Source organism: Vollenhovia emeryi, unplaced genomic scaffold (genome assembly GCF_000949405.1).
Source record: "Vollenhovia emeryi isolate VEMERY1.0 unplaced genomic scaffold, V.emery_V1.0 DF939146.1, whole genome shotgun sequence".
NCBI classification, from domain to species: Eukaryota; Metazoa; Arthropoda; class Insecta; order Hymenoptera; family Formicidae; genus Vollenhovia; species Vollenhovia emeryi.
Window position 1 is genome coordinate 41472 of NW_011967220.1, and position 13330 is coordinate 54801.

The 13330-nt window shown below is 47.8% G+C and overlaps 1 protein-coding gene across 4 annotated transcripts in view; it reads left to right on the forward strand.

Moving 5' to 3' along the window:
* The window catches only part of LOC105566148 (telomerase-binding protein EST1A), a 100592-nt gene that overhangs the window by 40611 nt on the left and 46651 nt on the right, over positions 1–13330 (forward strand). For all 4 annotated transcript variants that reach the window (XM_012019919.1, XM_012019917.1, XM_012019921.1 and 1 more), the window contains 2 exons: positions 10483–10664; positions 12759–12832. In XM_012019919.1, coding sequence (XP_011875309.1) covers positions 10483–10664; positions 12759–12832 — 256 coding nt within the window. The remainder of the gene's footprint in view (positions 1–10482; positions 10665–12758; positions 12833–13330) is intronic.

Sequence of the window (13330 nt, forward strand, 5' to 3'; positions counted from 1 at the left end):
AGCAGACGTATTTTACACTGGGAACCGCTCCCATTGAACGCGTAGATTCTTGTAAGTAAAGCGCTGAATATTGGAAGTGCTGAGATATGCGACACGACGCGATGAGAGGCTGGCTAACAGGACGATTAATCAATTAACTAGCGGCGCGACAGTCCTCTCGTTTATAACAAGAATGAGATGACGGACGGTCCTGGAACGGCGCCGGGTAAACGACAATTTGCAAATTAATAGCGCTGTCATTAAGCGGTCACAGCGTAAATCGCGAATGTCGTCCCGGCAATCAATGCCTTCTTCGTGGCCGACGACGCGCGTGGAATAACGATACCCCGAGAAAAATGCCTGTCGAGATTCCGCACGGGGAAAGAATGCTGTAAGAAACATGTGTGACGTTTGTACGAGATTAACCTTTCCGTGGGCGATCCGACGCGCGTCTATTAACGCGCTGCCGATTGGCCGCGCGCGCACGGTGGAACTTTACGAGTCTCCGCGTCGAGTGTGTACGGGTTTACTCCAGAAATTCCGGATCGCGTTTTCAATTAATGCTGAAATCACTCGAAGAATTCTCGCGCCCCTCGGGCATCTCGGAGCGGCGCGGTGTCGCGGGCGAAATTATCGCGCCGCTCCGTATAAAGTGTGTCTGGACATCCGTTTGGTATTCGAATATTTGTGACGCGGCTGCGGGAATCGAGTTCTTCAGGTTTCTCCCCTGCGTCCTCGTTTTTCTGCAATTCCATTTCACCCGGAGCTTAGATTTGTAAGATCTAAATGCAGTCGGCGCGGGGCTCCTCCGCGGTCGTAATTACGCCGCGCGTATCGGCGACGCGACGGCGCGAGTAACTTGGGGGGGGGGGGGGAAGAAAGACGCGTTCGCTTTTGTATTTGCATGAACACTTATACCTTCGGTCCTTCGCGGCCTTTTGCCAAGCGCGTGCACGCGGTCGTTTATGACCGTTAATACGCAACTTCCTGCGAAGAAACGCACAATAACTGCAGATATCTGCCTGCGCCGCGCTGACACGCGGTTTGCATCGGGATTCTTTCGCGTTCCCTCATGTTCGAAATGACTTCGACGGGAGCAACTGATATCGCTAACAAAGCGGTTTCGCTCCGAAAGCCACAGAGTACGTCGAGTGCGTTAAATGTTATCCCACGATTGCACGATTTTCAGGGAAAATATTAAGAGAACATAGCATTTTGAAGAACTTCATGAGAGTTTCCTGAAATGTTACCATACATTTTACTAGTAAATATACTCTAACAATAAGCATAATTATTAGTAAAATGTATGGTAACATTTCAAAAACTCTCATAAAAATCTTCGAAATGCCGTGTTGTTCTACGATCACATGATTTTCACAAGAGAAAATTCTCTCCGTCTAGTAATGCCGCAAATCTGTACACTACAACGCCCTCAGCGGTTTAACTCTCGGTTCGATCATAAGGTTTGTTGAACGGACAATGCAGACTAGATTATTACTTGTGATTCTGTTAAATTTTTCATATTTAAATAATTATCTCATTCAAGTCTGTATGACTTGTTTTACTTAAAATTGCTTCGAAGATTAGATTCCGAGGTAGCGCTATATAGCTCTTTCGTGTTATTGCGAAAGATTATTTTCTCTTTCGCAAAACAATCCGACGTCAATCTGCGGAGATTACGCGCTTGCGGATCGTTTTTGCGTTTCGTCCGATGAACGACATACTACGAATCATTGCTGTAAGCGTAACAAATAGCGCACGTAGATCGCGAATCTGTTGGTAAATTGTTGTTGGGGTGGTCGCGGCTTCCCATCTACACGGAAGTCTCGCAGCGCAGTCTCATCACCGCGACCGTTCGTGCAGAAATCGCGAGAATTGAATAGCTCGTCTCGCGAGTACGTCCGAGCGGAGAACAGATCCTCGATTTTCCAGACCGCGGTGGTCTTCGCTGTTATGCATTTCCTGCGTCCCGCGGGAACGGCTTACTTTAATAAGCGCGATATCTATATTTCCCCTCCCCGGCACCGCTGTAACGCGATAAAAGCTTGTTACATTATGCAATTTGCTTTAAGCGATACGGCAATAAAAGACTTACGAATCTAGTTTTACGACGTTGGACCGGCTCGTTAATCACGCGTGGTAACACAGTCATTATTTTATCGAAGAATAATTTTCCGCGATACAGCAAGCGCGTATCTTATAGATTATGTTGCATAATTTACATACTGTCTACTGCAGAAAGCTCGCCGTTGATCGAATCCATCGCGTATGCATATTAGAAATTGAAATAGGAAGACTCGCAGTAAAGAAAACGAAGATACAGTGGTAGAGAGAGAGAGAGAGAGAGAGAGGGGGGGGGGGATTAGGTTCGCGTGCTGTCGTGGCGTGATGCAAAACCGTCGACTATCTTTTCACCGGTTTTTGCCGCCGTTAAACTCACCCCGGGAACTGTAATTAGTCGAAATGAGTTCGTTCGCGACACGGCATCGTGTCATCCGATGATTTCCCGCCCCGACGTGCCGCGACGTCGACGCGACGCGATCTCATTCGTGCTCCGCGCCCCGCGGATTTTTGCTCCCTTTTTCTACGCCACCTTTTTCCGCGAACGCGCCGCGAGCGAGCCCAATTACGTGCCTATTCAGCGACTGTATCCATCTAGCTGCGGCTGACGCGAGAAGAATGAGTCGGATAAAAGTCTCTAGTCGGCTGGCCGGGTGAAGGTGTGGCGGAGATGACAAAAGGTCGCGCGTCTCGCGCGCCGACCCATCTTCCCTCCCTTTTGAACTCCGCTTCTCTGGACTCCTCTCTCCTAATCCCTGCCGATCTGTCGAGCTGCGAGCGGAATGGACAGGACGGAATCATGTCGGCGACCTCGCAAGGTCCCGCCAAGGTCGAACGTTGAGCTCCCGAGTGAGCGAGCGAGCGAGCCGGCCCCAGCTCTCTCGAGAGATGCCGATCTCTCCACCGGCGCGATCGTCAGCGCCGCTAGCATCCCGCTGCCAGCTGCCACTGTTATTGTTCGCCACATCGACGTCGTGTGACTCATTTGGGAATAACGAATAAACCGCTACCTGTCGCGTGTCCCTCGTATCGCGGCACGAGAACTCGATCCGGGATTAGGTCTCGACTCGGGTTTTTTTTTTTGACAACGGTGAAATAAAAGCGAGAATCGGCGATGGAGATGATTGCGTCATCGGTTAGACCAATCGCGTTTTCTCTGTTATAAGTCGCGAACTTGAGGAAGAACATACAATGAAAAATACTGAAAACCATCCAGCGAAGTTATACTCTTTGACACGAAATGGATGCTTCCTAGCAGAAAGTAAAATATTTTCGTGTTAATCTTGCTATTGTACTTTGTTTGGCCCTTTATTCTCGCAATGAATACGTGTATTTATCTTCAAAGTCTATTTACAATTCGAAATATATCTAGCCATGATTATAATAAAGTGATAAGCGTAATAAATTAAATAAACGCAGGAAACGAACGGAATATTGAAATACCTCGAAGGCTGCTCCGGAATATAAATAATGTAACAAGAAGCGTTTCTTATTATTAATCTTAGTATGTGTCCGTCGAGGTATACTTTGTGATAAAAGATACTTTAACGGAGCACAAACAACTTATCTTTCGTCAAAAAGCTGACGGCCCCACGGTCGTAACTCTCTGCCTCTACCTGCCTCTCCTTGTCTCTTCTTGTCTCTCCCTGTCTCTCCCAGTCTCTCCGTGTCTCTCCCTGTCTCTCCTTGTCTTTCCCTAACTTTCCCTGTCTCTTCCGGTCTCTTCCTGTCTCTCCCAGCCTCTCTCTGTCTCTCTCTGTCTCGCCCGGTCTCTCTCTCTCTCTCTCTCTCTCTCTCTCCAGCTTATGAAGCAAACATGAAAAGCAGAATTTCGGGATGACACCCGTCTCCTTTCGATTCTCAATGCCGGGCGACGTATCACGCGCGGGTCGTCGGCCCGAAACGGTCGTTTCTTGCGAAATTTATCTCATCGCCATCTGGTTCAGCGGCACCAAGGGACGCGCGGGGACGGCCGGCGGGAGATCAGGAATATGGATATCGTAATCGAATGGCCGGCTGGCGAGCGCGTCGCGCGGCGCCGTTTTATTAAATCTCCGGTTTGCGGCGCAGTAAGGCGCAAAGCAACCAGCAAACCAGTTTACGATAACTTAACAGGCTTACGTATGTACGGGCGACGCGGTGCCCTTCCTGTGCCTCCCGTTTCTAACCGCCTATACCTAGGCTTCCCTTGCGTATCAAACGTTTCCCTTATCGATTGAAAAATGATCAAGGACGTCCGCGTATCTCTCTTCTCGCCGAGTATACTGGCATGCGCCCGCACGGTGCGTGCTATCGAGGTCTCGCGGTTCGTTCACACGGCGACGAGACCTCCTCTAACGTGTTCTTGGCGCCAGGCGCTTACCAATGATTCCCTCTACGGCGGTGGTAGCAGGCTCTTTGCGTGCGCGAGGATCGTCGCAGAATTTCTCGCATGCGATGGTACCACTCGCCGTTGCTGCGGGAGCTCGTTTAGTTGTCGATCTATTAGCCGATCACGGTTTGTAAATCTATCATTACGAGGACCCCCTCTAATCCATAATGAATGAGAGGAGAACCGAATTTCTCTCCCTAAAAATTACGACGGGAGTCCAACGATCGCGTGAGGCGGATGAAAAAGGGTACAGAGCGAGATTAACGGCGTTTCCGTAAGTACGTGTAAAAAGAACTGGACCGAGCGCGCTCGGACCGGCGGAAATTAAGTTTAAAGCTGACGCAATAACGCAAGCCACGGGCAATGAAAGTCGGGTTAAAGTCGTTGAACTGTTGCCGCGAGGTATGCACTATGTTAATAGTATGGTAATGTGACACGAGCAAGGATATTATCGCTGGAAAATGCACGCGCGCACGCGCACGCGAGTGCACCGATAAAATGACTAATAAAATGACGATTACGCCGGGCCCGGCCTAATGAGGAGAACCCATTAATCTACTGGCGTGATTAGCGCGATGTAAACGGCGCGCGCGCGCGAAGGTCGACGGCGAAGAATTCACCTATGCCCGATTATTTACGGGCGCGCTCGTACCTCATCCTCTTTACCTCCGGGCGGTCCGCGCACGTCATACGAAAGGCATTGCCTGCGGGGTCATCGGTGCTAAATTCATTGCGCAATGCTGTATCTTTTGTGAGACACGTCGCGACGGGGTTCTGCTCGAGTACCGAGCCGCACGGGGTGGAGAGCAGCAGGTACGTTTCAATAGCGGGAGAAATTCGAACACTTGCCACGCACAGTATTTTATAATTCCATCGCGAGATTACGTTTGCGGGTGAAAGCTGCGCGACTTGATCGCCGAGCAATTTATCACTCGAACACTTGTAACGCGAAGGGTTACTTTTAATCGGAATAAATCGAGAATAAATCCTCACGAGGTGTATATTGTGACTCGTATGTCATTTTTTCGGATGACAGGATCTGCGAACGTCACCGCGAGAGTCTTTGAGGCAAATCATTTGGGGATAAAGGAAAGAATTACAAATTCACCACGAGTCGAAATTTTCGTACTATTTTGACACTTTTAAGGATAATTTACACCTACTTAGCTGATCTATTCATCTACTTAGACCAGCAATAACCTACTTTAATGTCATTATATTTTTTACTTCTCCCTTGAATCTTTAATTCTAAAAATTTACTTTAGCCCCTACTTAAAAGGACCTACTTTAATGCTAAATTGGCAAAAGCAGAAATTTCCGACACTGTTAGTTCTAAAGTAGGAGTAAATTTTGTACCTGCAGTTCGATCTCTTTTACTGTCATATAATAGAATTAGAGGTTCAACATAGGGCCAAAAGTTTGACTCGGGACGTTTAAAGTCTTAAGGAAGGAGATATACTGTCGTCTAATGCACGTCGGATTTTGAGTCGGGATTAAATATTCCGCGATGGAATTTCTTGAAAATCTTCCTTGAAAGTGTATAAACTTCGCTTGGCCGTCGATACCCATTTCACAAGTGGATTAACGTTGGTATCGAGCGTTACTCGCGAAAAAGAAACCGTGTTCTCCACCGATACAACGCAGTGGAGGTTGTGCGGTATCGCGCGAGCCGCGTAATATCTCTATAATAGCCGTTAACGACTCGTAAGGAGGAGGATGCGGGAGGGAGGTACAACGCACGATAAATGCGGGTAAAACGCAGTAGCGGGGATTGAAACGTTAAACCGCAAAACGAGCGCGCGCTGCCTGTACGCGTCCGCATCCGCGTGCGTGCGGGCGTTGCGCCGCGCTGCTTAAATAATACGTAAAACACTCGCGGTCGAGATATTCGCGGCCATTAAAATCATCCTACACTTGGCGCGGACCCGGTTGCTCTCCGCATTACGGCTACATTTAACGATACATTACGCTCTCCTGCCGGCCATTAAGACGTGATTATCCTTAAACAATAGCTCTCTCGTATTCCCCTCGGTCGTTATTAGAGGGCACGGGGCGGTAACCGAATTAACGAGTGCGTTCCCCATGCGTGTACCGCGGATTTGCCGGCTTCGGAAAAAGTGCGTTCCATCCGTCAGAGACAACGGTATCGCCGATACTGCCGCGGCGATCGGTTATTACCGTCCTCACCGTTAACCGCTTAAGGACCCCAACAACTATCAAAACACCGAGGTGGAAAAAAAACCGATCGTTTTCGAATGCCCGAAGAGATATGTAAAAACGGGCACTAAAAACGTAACAAGTCCCTCCACAAAAGGAAATTGGGGAATGCGTGATGGGGAAAGAAGACGTTTAAATACGAATTACGTAATGCTACGTCCGAGAGATACCCTTCTTTTTTTATTTCTCTGCCCAACATAGTATTACGTAAATGAACGAAATATTTACCGACTCGTAAAAGCGCTCGGATACTTCGAAGCGAGGAAAGATACGGGACCGTAAAACGCACTCTCTTGAGAGTTCGCGCGTCAACGCGTCGGATTCATTTTTGGTAAACTCTTCGCGCGAGTTTCATTTGACACTAAAGGAGAATATTTCGTGAAAACGCAATATCGCGGTGGCGCGCCGCGAATCCATTGAATTAGAGACGGTGTCTGCGAGAATCGTTAATAATCGAATTACCCGCGCGCAGCTCGGCTAACTCGATTCCGTCCGTTTTCGCGGCGTTAATATCGGCCCGGGAAACAGGAAGACCGAACTTACCCACCGGCTTCATTAAAAGCACTTCTCGTTCCGCGCGGGATCTCGTTGTCGCGTTTGCTTCGTTAGTTAAGGATCTCGATAAGAGGAAGTGTACGCACCTTTTGCGAAGTTCGTTGGCCTTGCGACGTTCGTTACCGCGTATATTTCGGAGAGAAGACCATTCGCCGCCATCTCGATAGCGTCGATTGCTATAAATATGAATGTTTTCTACAACGTTCGCCGCGTCGAGATAGTCATTTGTTCGCGTTTGTTCGCGAATTAACGATCATAGTTGGATTGTTTCTTCTCTTTTTTTTTTCGCGCGAGAGACGAGGAGATCGTCGACAGGTCGACGCGGGGCGATACGCCTGAGTTTCGCTAATGATCGCGGTGGCAATTAGTTAAAGCCTCTCCCTGTAAATCTTCTCTAACTAATTACCCTTTTACACCCCCTCCGAATCCCCGACGAGTAGAAGACCACACGGGCTTTCTCGGGGCGACCTCGCGGTTAAACGCTAATTATTATCCCTGTCCGCGATAAATTAAACTGCCAGAGTCTACCTTCGAATATGGCCGTTGTGCGTATGCACGACGCCTGTGTGGATGGAGGATGGCACGGACGTGGCACGGTGCGCTACTCTCCCGCTTGTTAGATTTGTGTTAGCCTTCTATTCTGCAGAGTTAATTCGCGTCACACATACACGCGCAACGTGAAATCACGCCCTTACTATCGCGCGTGAGCGGAATGTTCGGACGTCTTTAGAGTTGCCGCCAACTTTTATGGCAAGCGAAAAATAGAGACGACTAATGCATGCGAAGTCCCCGTCCGCTGTTGTAAGTCTCCTACGGCTACTTTCCTTCTTTGGATGTTTCGGTACGCGCGCAAAATTGTTTCAGACTTTTACAACGGAGGAGAGTCCCCCTCCATCGTGAGATAAGCTCCTAACGTTAGATAGCGGGATTTCTGCTAAAGTAACAGGCATCAGCTAATATTTCGTTGCGCTAGCTAATATTTTGCTACCGCGCCTATTGTATTAGGTGCGACCGCAAAATATTTTTAGCAAATCATTAGTGCAAATGATTAGTTACGGTAGCGAAAATGTTCTTTTCCGTGCACCAATTGATTTGGAGTGAGATCTGTTCGGTGGAAAATCCATTGTTGAATGGTGTAATCGTCGCGAAAAAGGGATTTGTGATTGAATTTGGACGTGAGAGCCTGCTATCTCATATTAGAAGTCTATCTCACAGTAGGGGACTTTTGTCTAATACCTGCATAATTTATGTATCGCGTTTATAATTAATTTTAACGTTCTCATCTGACATTTTTACGCTCTATTCTCAGCGTTTTCTGTATTAAGAGATCTTAGGTAGGAATAGGGATTTTTAGATAACTTCCTCCTTCTTGGTAATAAGTGCCCACTCGTATCTACCTTGCTGCACCCACTACATTATCCGTTTTCCGCGATAAACGCCAGTAGTCCCGATAAGTGGCGTTCTCTTGTACGGATCCATTACACCATCGTTAGCGACGCTCGTCTAATTAGCTTCGCTATAGCCCGCTAATAAAGACGCGTAAAGCAGCGACGGGACTTTCGTCGAAGATGTATAGTATTCAAACATGGTATCCACAAAGTAGTAGCGTCCGGCAAAATATCCGCATGGCGATTATCGAGAATTGCAATGTAAGATAACGTTTCATTTTTCAACGGTTTTCCCGGCCTCGTTAATTTTATCTATTTACTCCCGTGCAATTCTAATGTCGTATTAATAAACTTACTTCTGCTACTCCGCGATCTCACTTGACTTCTACTTCGAGACTCCGAGATTTAAGACACGATAAGTAGTCCTGCGGACATTGCCCTCGTGCTTTCTAATTCAACTATTCGCTCCGAAGTAAAACTTACGAGGGTTCGCGCCTTCAGGAAATCAAGATAACGTTTTACAGCGAAATGGCACGGCTTGAAGGTAATTGGACAGACGGAGTAGTCAAAGCTTATCCGCCCGCCGGGGCCAGAGCTACAGGAGACGAGATTCGGTGCGGCACTTCCGTTACTGCAAATTAAACCGCTCTCATAGATGATATCGTTTGACCTTTCCGAGGGGAATTGTTTTCCTTCGCCGGGGGATCGATTCGTTGTACAGCGCCGGGTCCCTCCGAGGGAACCACTTCGGGAAACGGTCTGGAAATGACTCCGGAGGAAGCGGTGGTGGTGCGGCGGTGAAGGTTGCGCCATGACCTTCGCTCCTCTGAATCCGCCGGGAGCCCCGTCCCGTCACGTAGCTTCGATACAGCGCGTAATGACAGTCCCGAAGAGAGAAACGCACGGCCGCCGATGGCGAATCCGGTCGCGACGCCGAATAGATTGCGCGCCGATCAGCCATCATCATCATCATCATCACCGAAACGTGATCGCTACCGGCATTAACTTACGCGCCTCCCTCGCGCCCCCTGCCCCCTTCAGTGTAACAATCGGCACCAATTTGCCGCCCGGATATTGCCGCGCGCAGTAGATGCGCCCTCGCGCATCCTTTCCCCGCCCTCGCAAAGTCTTTCGTAATCAATCGGAATGATATTCTTCAGCGACGACTCTGATATCCAGCGGTATTGTGCGAGAGATGAAGTTTGTTCGAGGAGACTTCTCTTGCTTCAATACGACAGTTATAAAAGTCCCGAGTCTCGAGAAGTAAATTTTCGCTGAACGTACGCGAAGGAGAGAAATAAGGCTGCGATAAAAGGAGAGAGAGAGAGAGGATACTGCTTGTTAGAGCTAAAAGAACTTTAAGTGTACCTTAACGCTATCTCTATATCTATTGTTCCTGCAAGAGCGACACATCGTCTCGGCGCGAGAAGAGTGGCAAAAATAGCAATTTTACGGGAGAACGATTATGAACCTTCAGTCTGTTTGCAGATCGTACACAGCTACGACCGCATTGTCTACCTAGTCGTTTTTATCTTTTCCCTTTTTCTTGCCTTGATAGATCTTCTCCCGTAATGTGAGAATCGTATTTTTCTTTTAAACGTTCCTTCTCTCTGCCGTCATTATTTTTCAACGAGATACGATCTCGTGTTGGTCCCTTTTTCGGAGAACGAAATTTTTGCCGCTACCCTTGCAACGCTTTTCTGGACAAAAGTACACGTTCCTGAGTTGACAAGTTATAAAAAGGCGAGCGCACACATATTTTTGACTCGTGTCACTTCTCGTGCGAAGGCGTCGTCTCCACCACCCTCTTAGAAAGATAAGTTTTTTTTTCCCCCGTGAAATTTCGAGTCGTTTTCCTTCTACCAAAATATACGCGCGCGAATTCATGTCATTGTGATTTTTTTATTGCAGAGTCTCAGATGGAACAAGGCTATAGATCGGAGGTCCAAGAACGGGCGCTCGTCGTATCGCTGCAGATGTTCAGCCTGATCTTGGAGCGCGGTGTATTTTTGCTGAAAGCTCAGCTAGATAGCGAGCAGGAACCGAGGCTGGTGGTCGGCGAGGATCTCCAAGTGCTTCTACCGGCTATTAAGGTACTTTCCCCGCCCCCCTCTTATACCCCCCCCCCCCATCAATACGTATCGGCTGAGCGAAGTCTTAATTGCGTTTCGCGACGCGAGCCGGCGAGCGTAAGTCAATTTCCGAGTCGAAACGTTGCCTCGATCACGTCCATCGTCCGTAGCTTGCCATTACGGAATAATTAGATCTGGAGCAGTGGCGGCCAACCTCTCAGCTTCTTGCTAGCCGTATCGCGATATTTTCGTGTCTCGGCAGCCAGTACAAATAGATGCGTGCTCGTAAAAAAAAAGTGAATAACGTTCATCCGCTCGTTCGTGGCTGTTTAGTTGTTTTATTCGCTGCCGCTTCCCACGGGATAATTTATGGCGGACCGCCGGTTGATTATCACTGGTCCAGATCGCGACTGCATCAATCTGGAAGAACACCCTTCCTCGCCGTTTGCTTCGTCAGCGCGATCCGATTCTTACTTCCCGTCGCTGTCGCAGGCCTCGAACGCGCTTAATCATCGGAGAATTTATGAAGCGCCGCGCGAGGGTCTCGCACCCACGCATCCGCTGCGGTGGCCGATACGTCAGATCCAGATCCGATCGCGTTCGCGATTCATTACGCAACTCACAATTAATCCACCTATCGCGCGTAGTCGCGATCGTGCGCATTAGCGATCGGAACGTCGGAACCTTCGAAGCGATCGATTTCTTGACTCGGCATCATGCCGGTATAAAAGATCGATCGTAAAGCGATACGGTAATTACGTGACTTAGCTGCGCAAGATCGGAAGAATGAGATCGGTAGCCGAAAAAACGGATTGGCGATGTTCCTTGAAATGAGGTGCTCAAAGAAATGCTAATCCTATACGCTGAGAAAAATTTCCATCGGATAAACCGATCAAATAGCGTTCCCGACGGTTAATTTTTCCGATTACGTTTACCGATAAAATTATGGATACATCCGATGAAATGCAGTTACCGATGAAACTTGATCGAAAACCGATCACATTTTTCATCGGATGTACAATTTAATCGGATATATTTGTTACCGTGTTATTGGATCATTTGATTACATTTAATCGGACATCTTTCTCGGTGTACGCTAAACGGAGCACAATCTTTTCGGTTCACGGGAAATAGCAGCTCGTCACCGATTAACTGTCGATTTTACGGCATTAAATCGTCATTAAGTAAATACTTCGCTAATACACGTACTGTGAAATTAGCGCGTCTGCACAATCGCCACGTATTTCTCGGCTAACGAGGAAAAGATGCGAAGGGGGAGGGAAAAAAAAAAGGAAACAATGATTACTATCGGAATGCGAGCTGATACAAGGAATAATAGCCGGACTCGCGCTTACGACTGAGGTGAGACCATTAATATTGCCGATAAAGTAGACGTGATACAAGGCCGCTGGAATATGTTTCACTTTATGAGGATGGATGGACGTGCTCGATGAAAAAAGCGTCTCGCGGGAGTGTCTATAAATAGCGAGGCACTTTGGCGCGTTCTCCGACAGTTAAAAACTTGATAAAGACTGTAAACGGGGGGGGGGGGGGAATAAAAATTGGGGAAAAAAGTATCTTCCTCAAATGACAGGCTTTTATGCGAGGCAGGAAATAATCCGTGAGCGTTTTTGACTCGGAATCGTTGGGACTTTTGCTTCACTCCTCTCGTTGACGTTACTCTTTTCGGCGCGCAGTTGTTTTTTTTAATTCCTGACATTTGACTAGAGAGAAGTCCTCCTATTATGAGATAGCGGAGTTTCTGCTAAATTAATAGGCGTCATCTGTTGGTTCCATCATGAATTTATTGCCCTTGGAGTGTAATCTGTTTCGGGAAAAGTTGATTGTTAGATCGCGTAATCGTTGCGAAAGATTTGTGATTGAATTTGGACGTCGAAAACCTGCAATCTCATATTAGAATCCCATCTCATAATAGAGGACTTTCCTCTATAGACTAGGATCGAAACGGTTCGGAAAGTAAATTGTTGTTGCAAGTTCAGTTAAAAGGCTTGCCGCGTGTGGATATCGCGACATTTCGTTAGCCCTAGCTGCCTACATACACGTGGAAATTGACGGGCTGTAAACTTTACTATGCTATCACGTTTGCTTCCGCAGATCTGGTGCGACTGGATGCTCTGCCACAGCACCGTTTGGAATCCTCCGCCGTCTTGCACGGATTACAGAGTCGGGTAAGTTTCTTAATCTTAAACTCAATAAGGGAAAATGAGATTTGCGTGCACGCGGCCTTTAGTCACCGTACCTGTTCGTCCCTAATCTCTTTATATTGTTTCGCAACGTAAATTTCGCTTAGCTCACGGACCGCCCTGTGTCTTGGATTAATTACAACTTTGCTACGCGCGTTAACCGCGCGTCGCCGAGTCATACCTTCGGGATTAGAGTTAGACGCTGGCGCGTGAATATCGCGTGCGCCCAGGATTGTAGCGTGCGACAGAAATGTTCGACGTATCTTGAACTTTCCGATCCTGGTTTTGTGGTTCGCGTGGCTTGAATCGGCTCCCAGGGAATGCGACATTTGCGGGGGAATTTACGTTGCGTAAAAATCTGCACTCGCTGAGGCCGACATGCGATGTCGGGGATGATGAATTGCGAAGGGTTCGAGTGAGGGATTCAGGCATCTATTTATTAATATAATAATTGCTATTTGGAATAATTTACACGTATTCCTA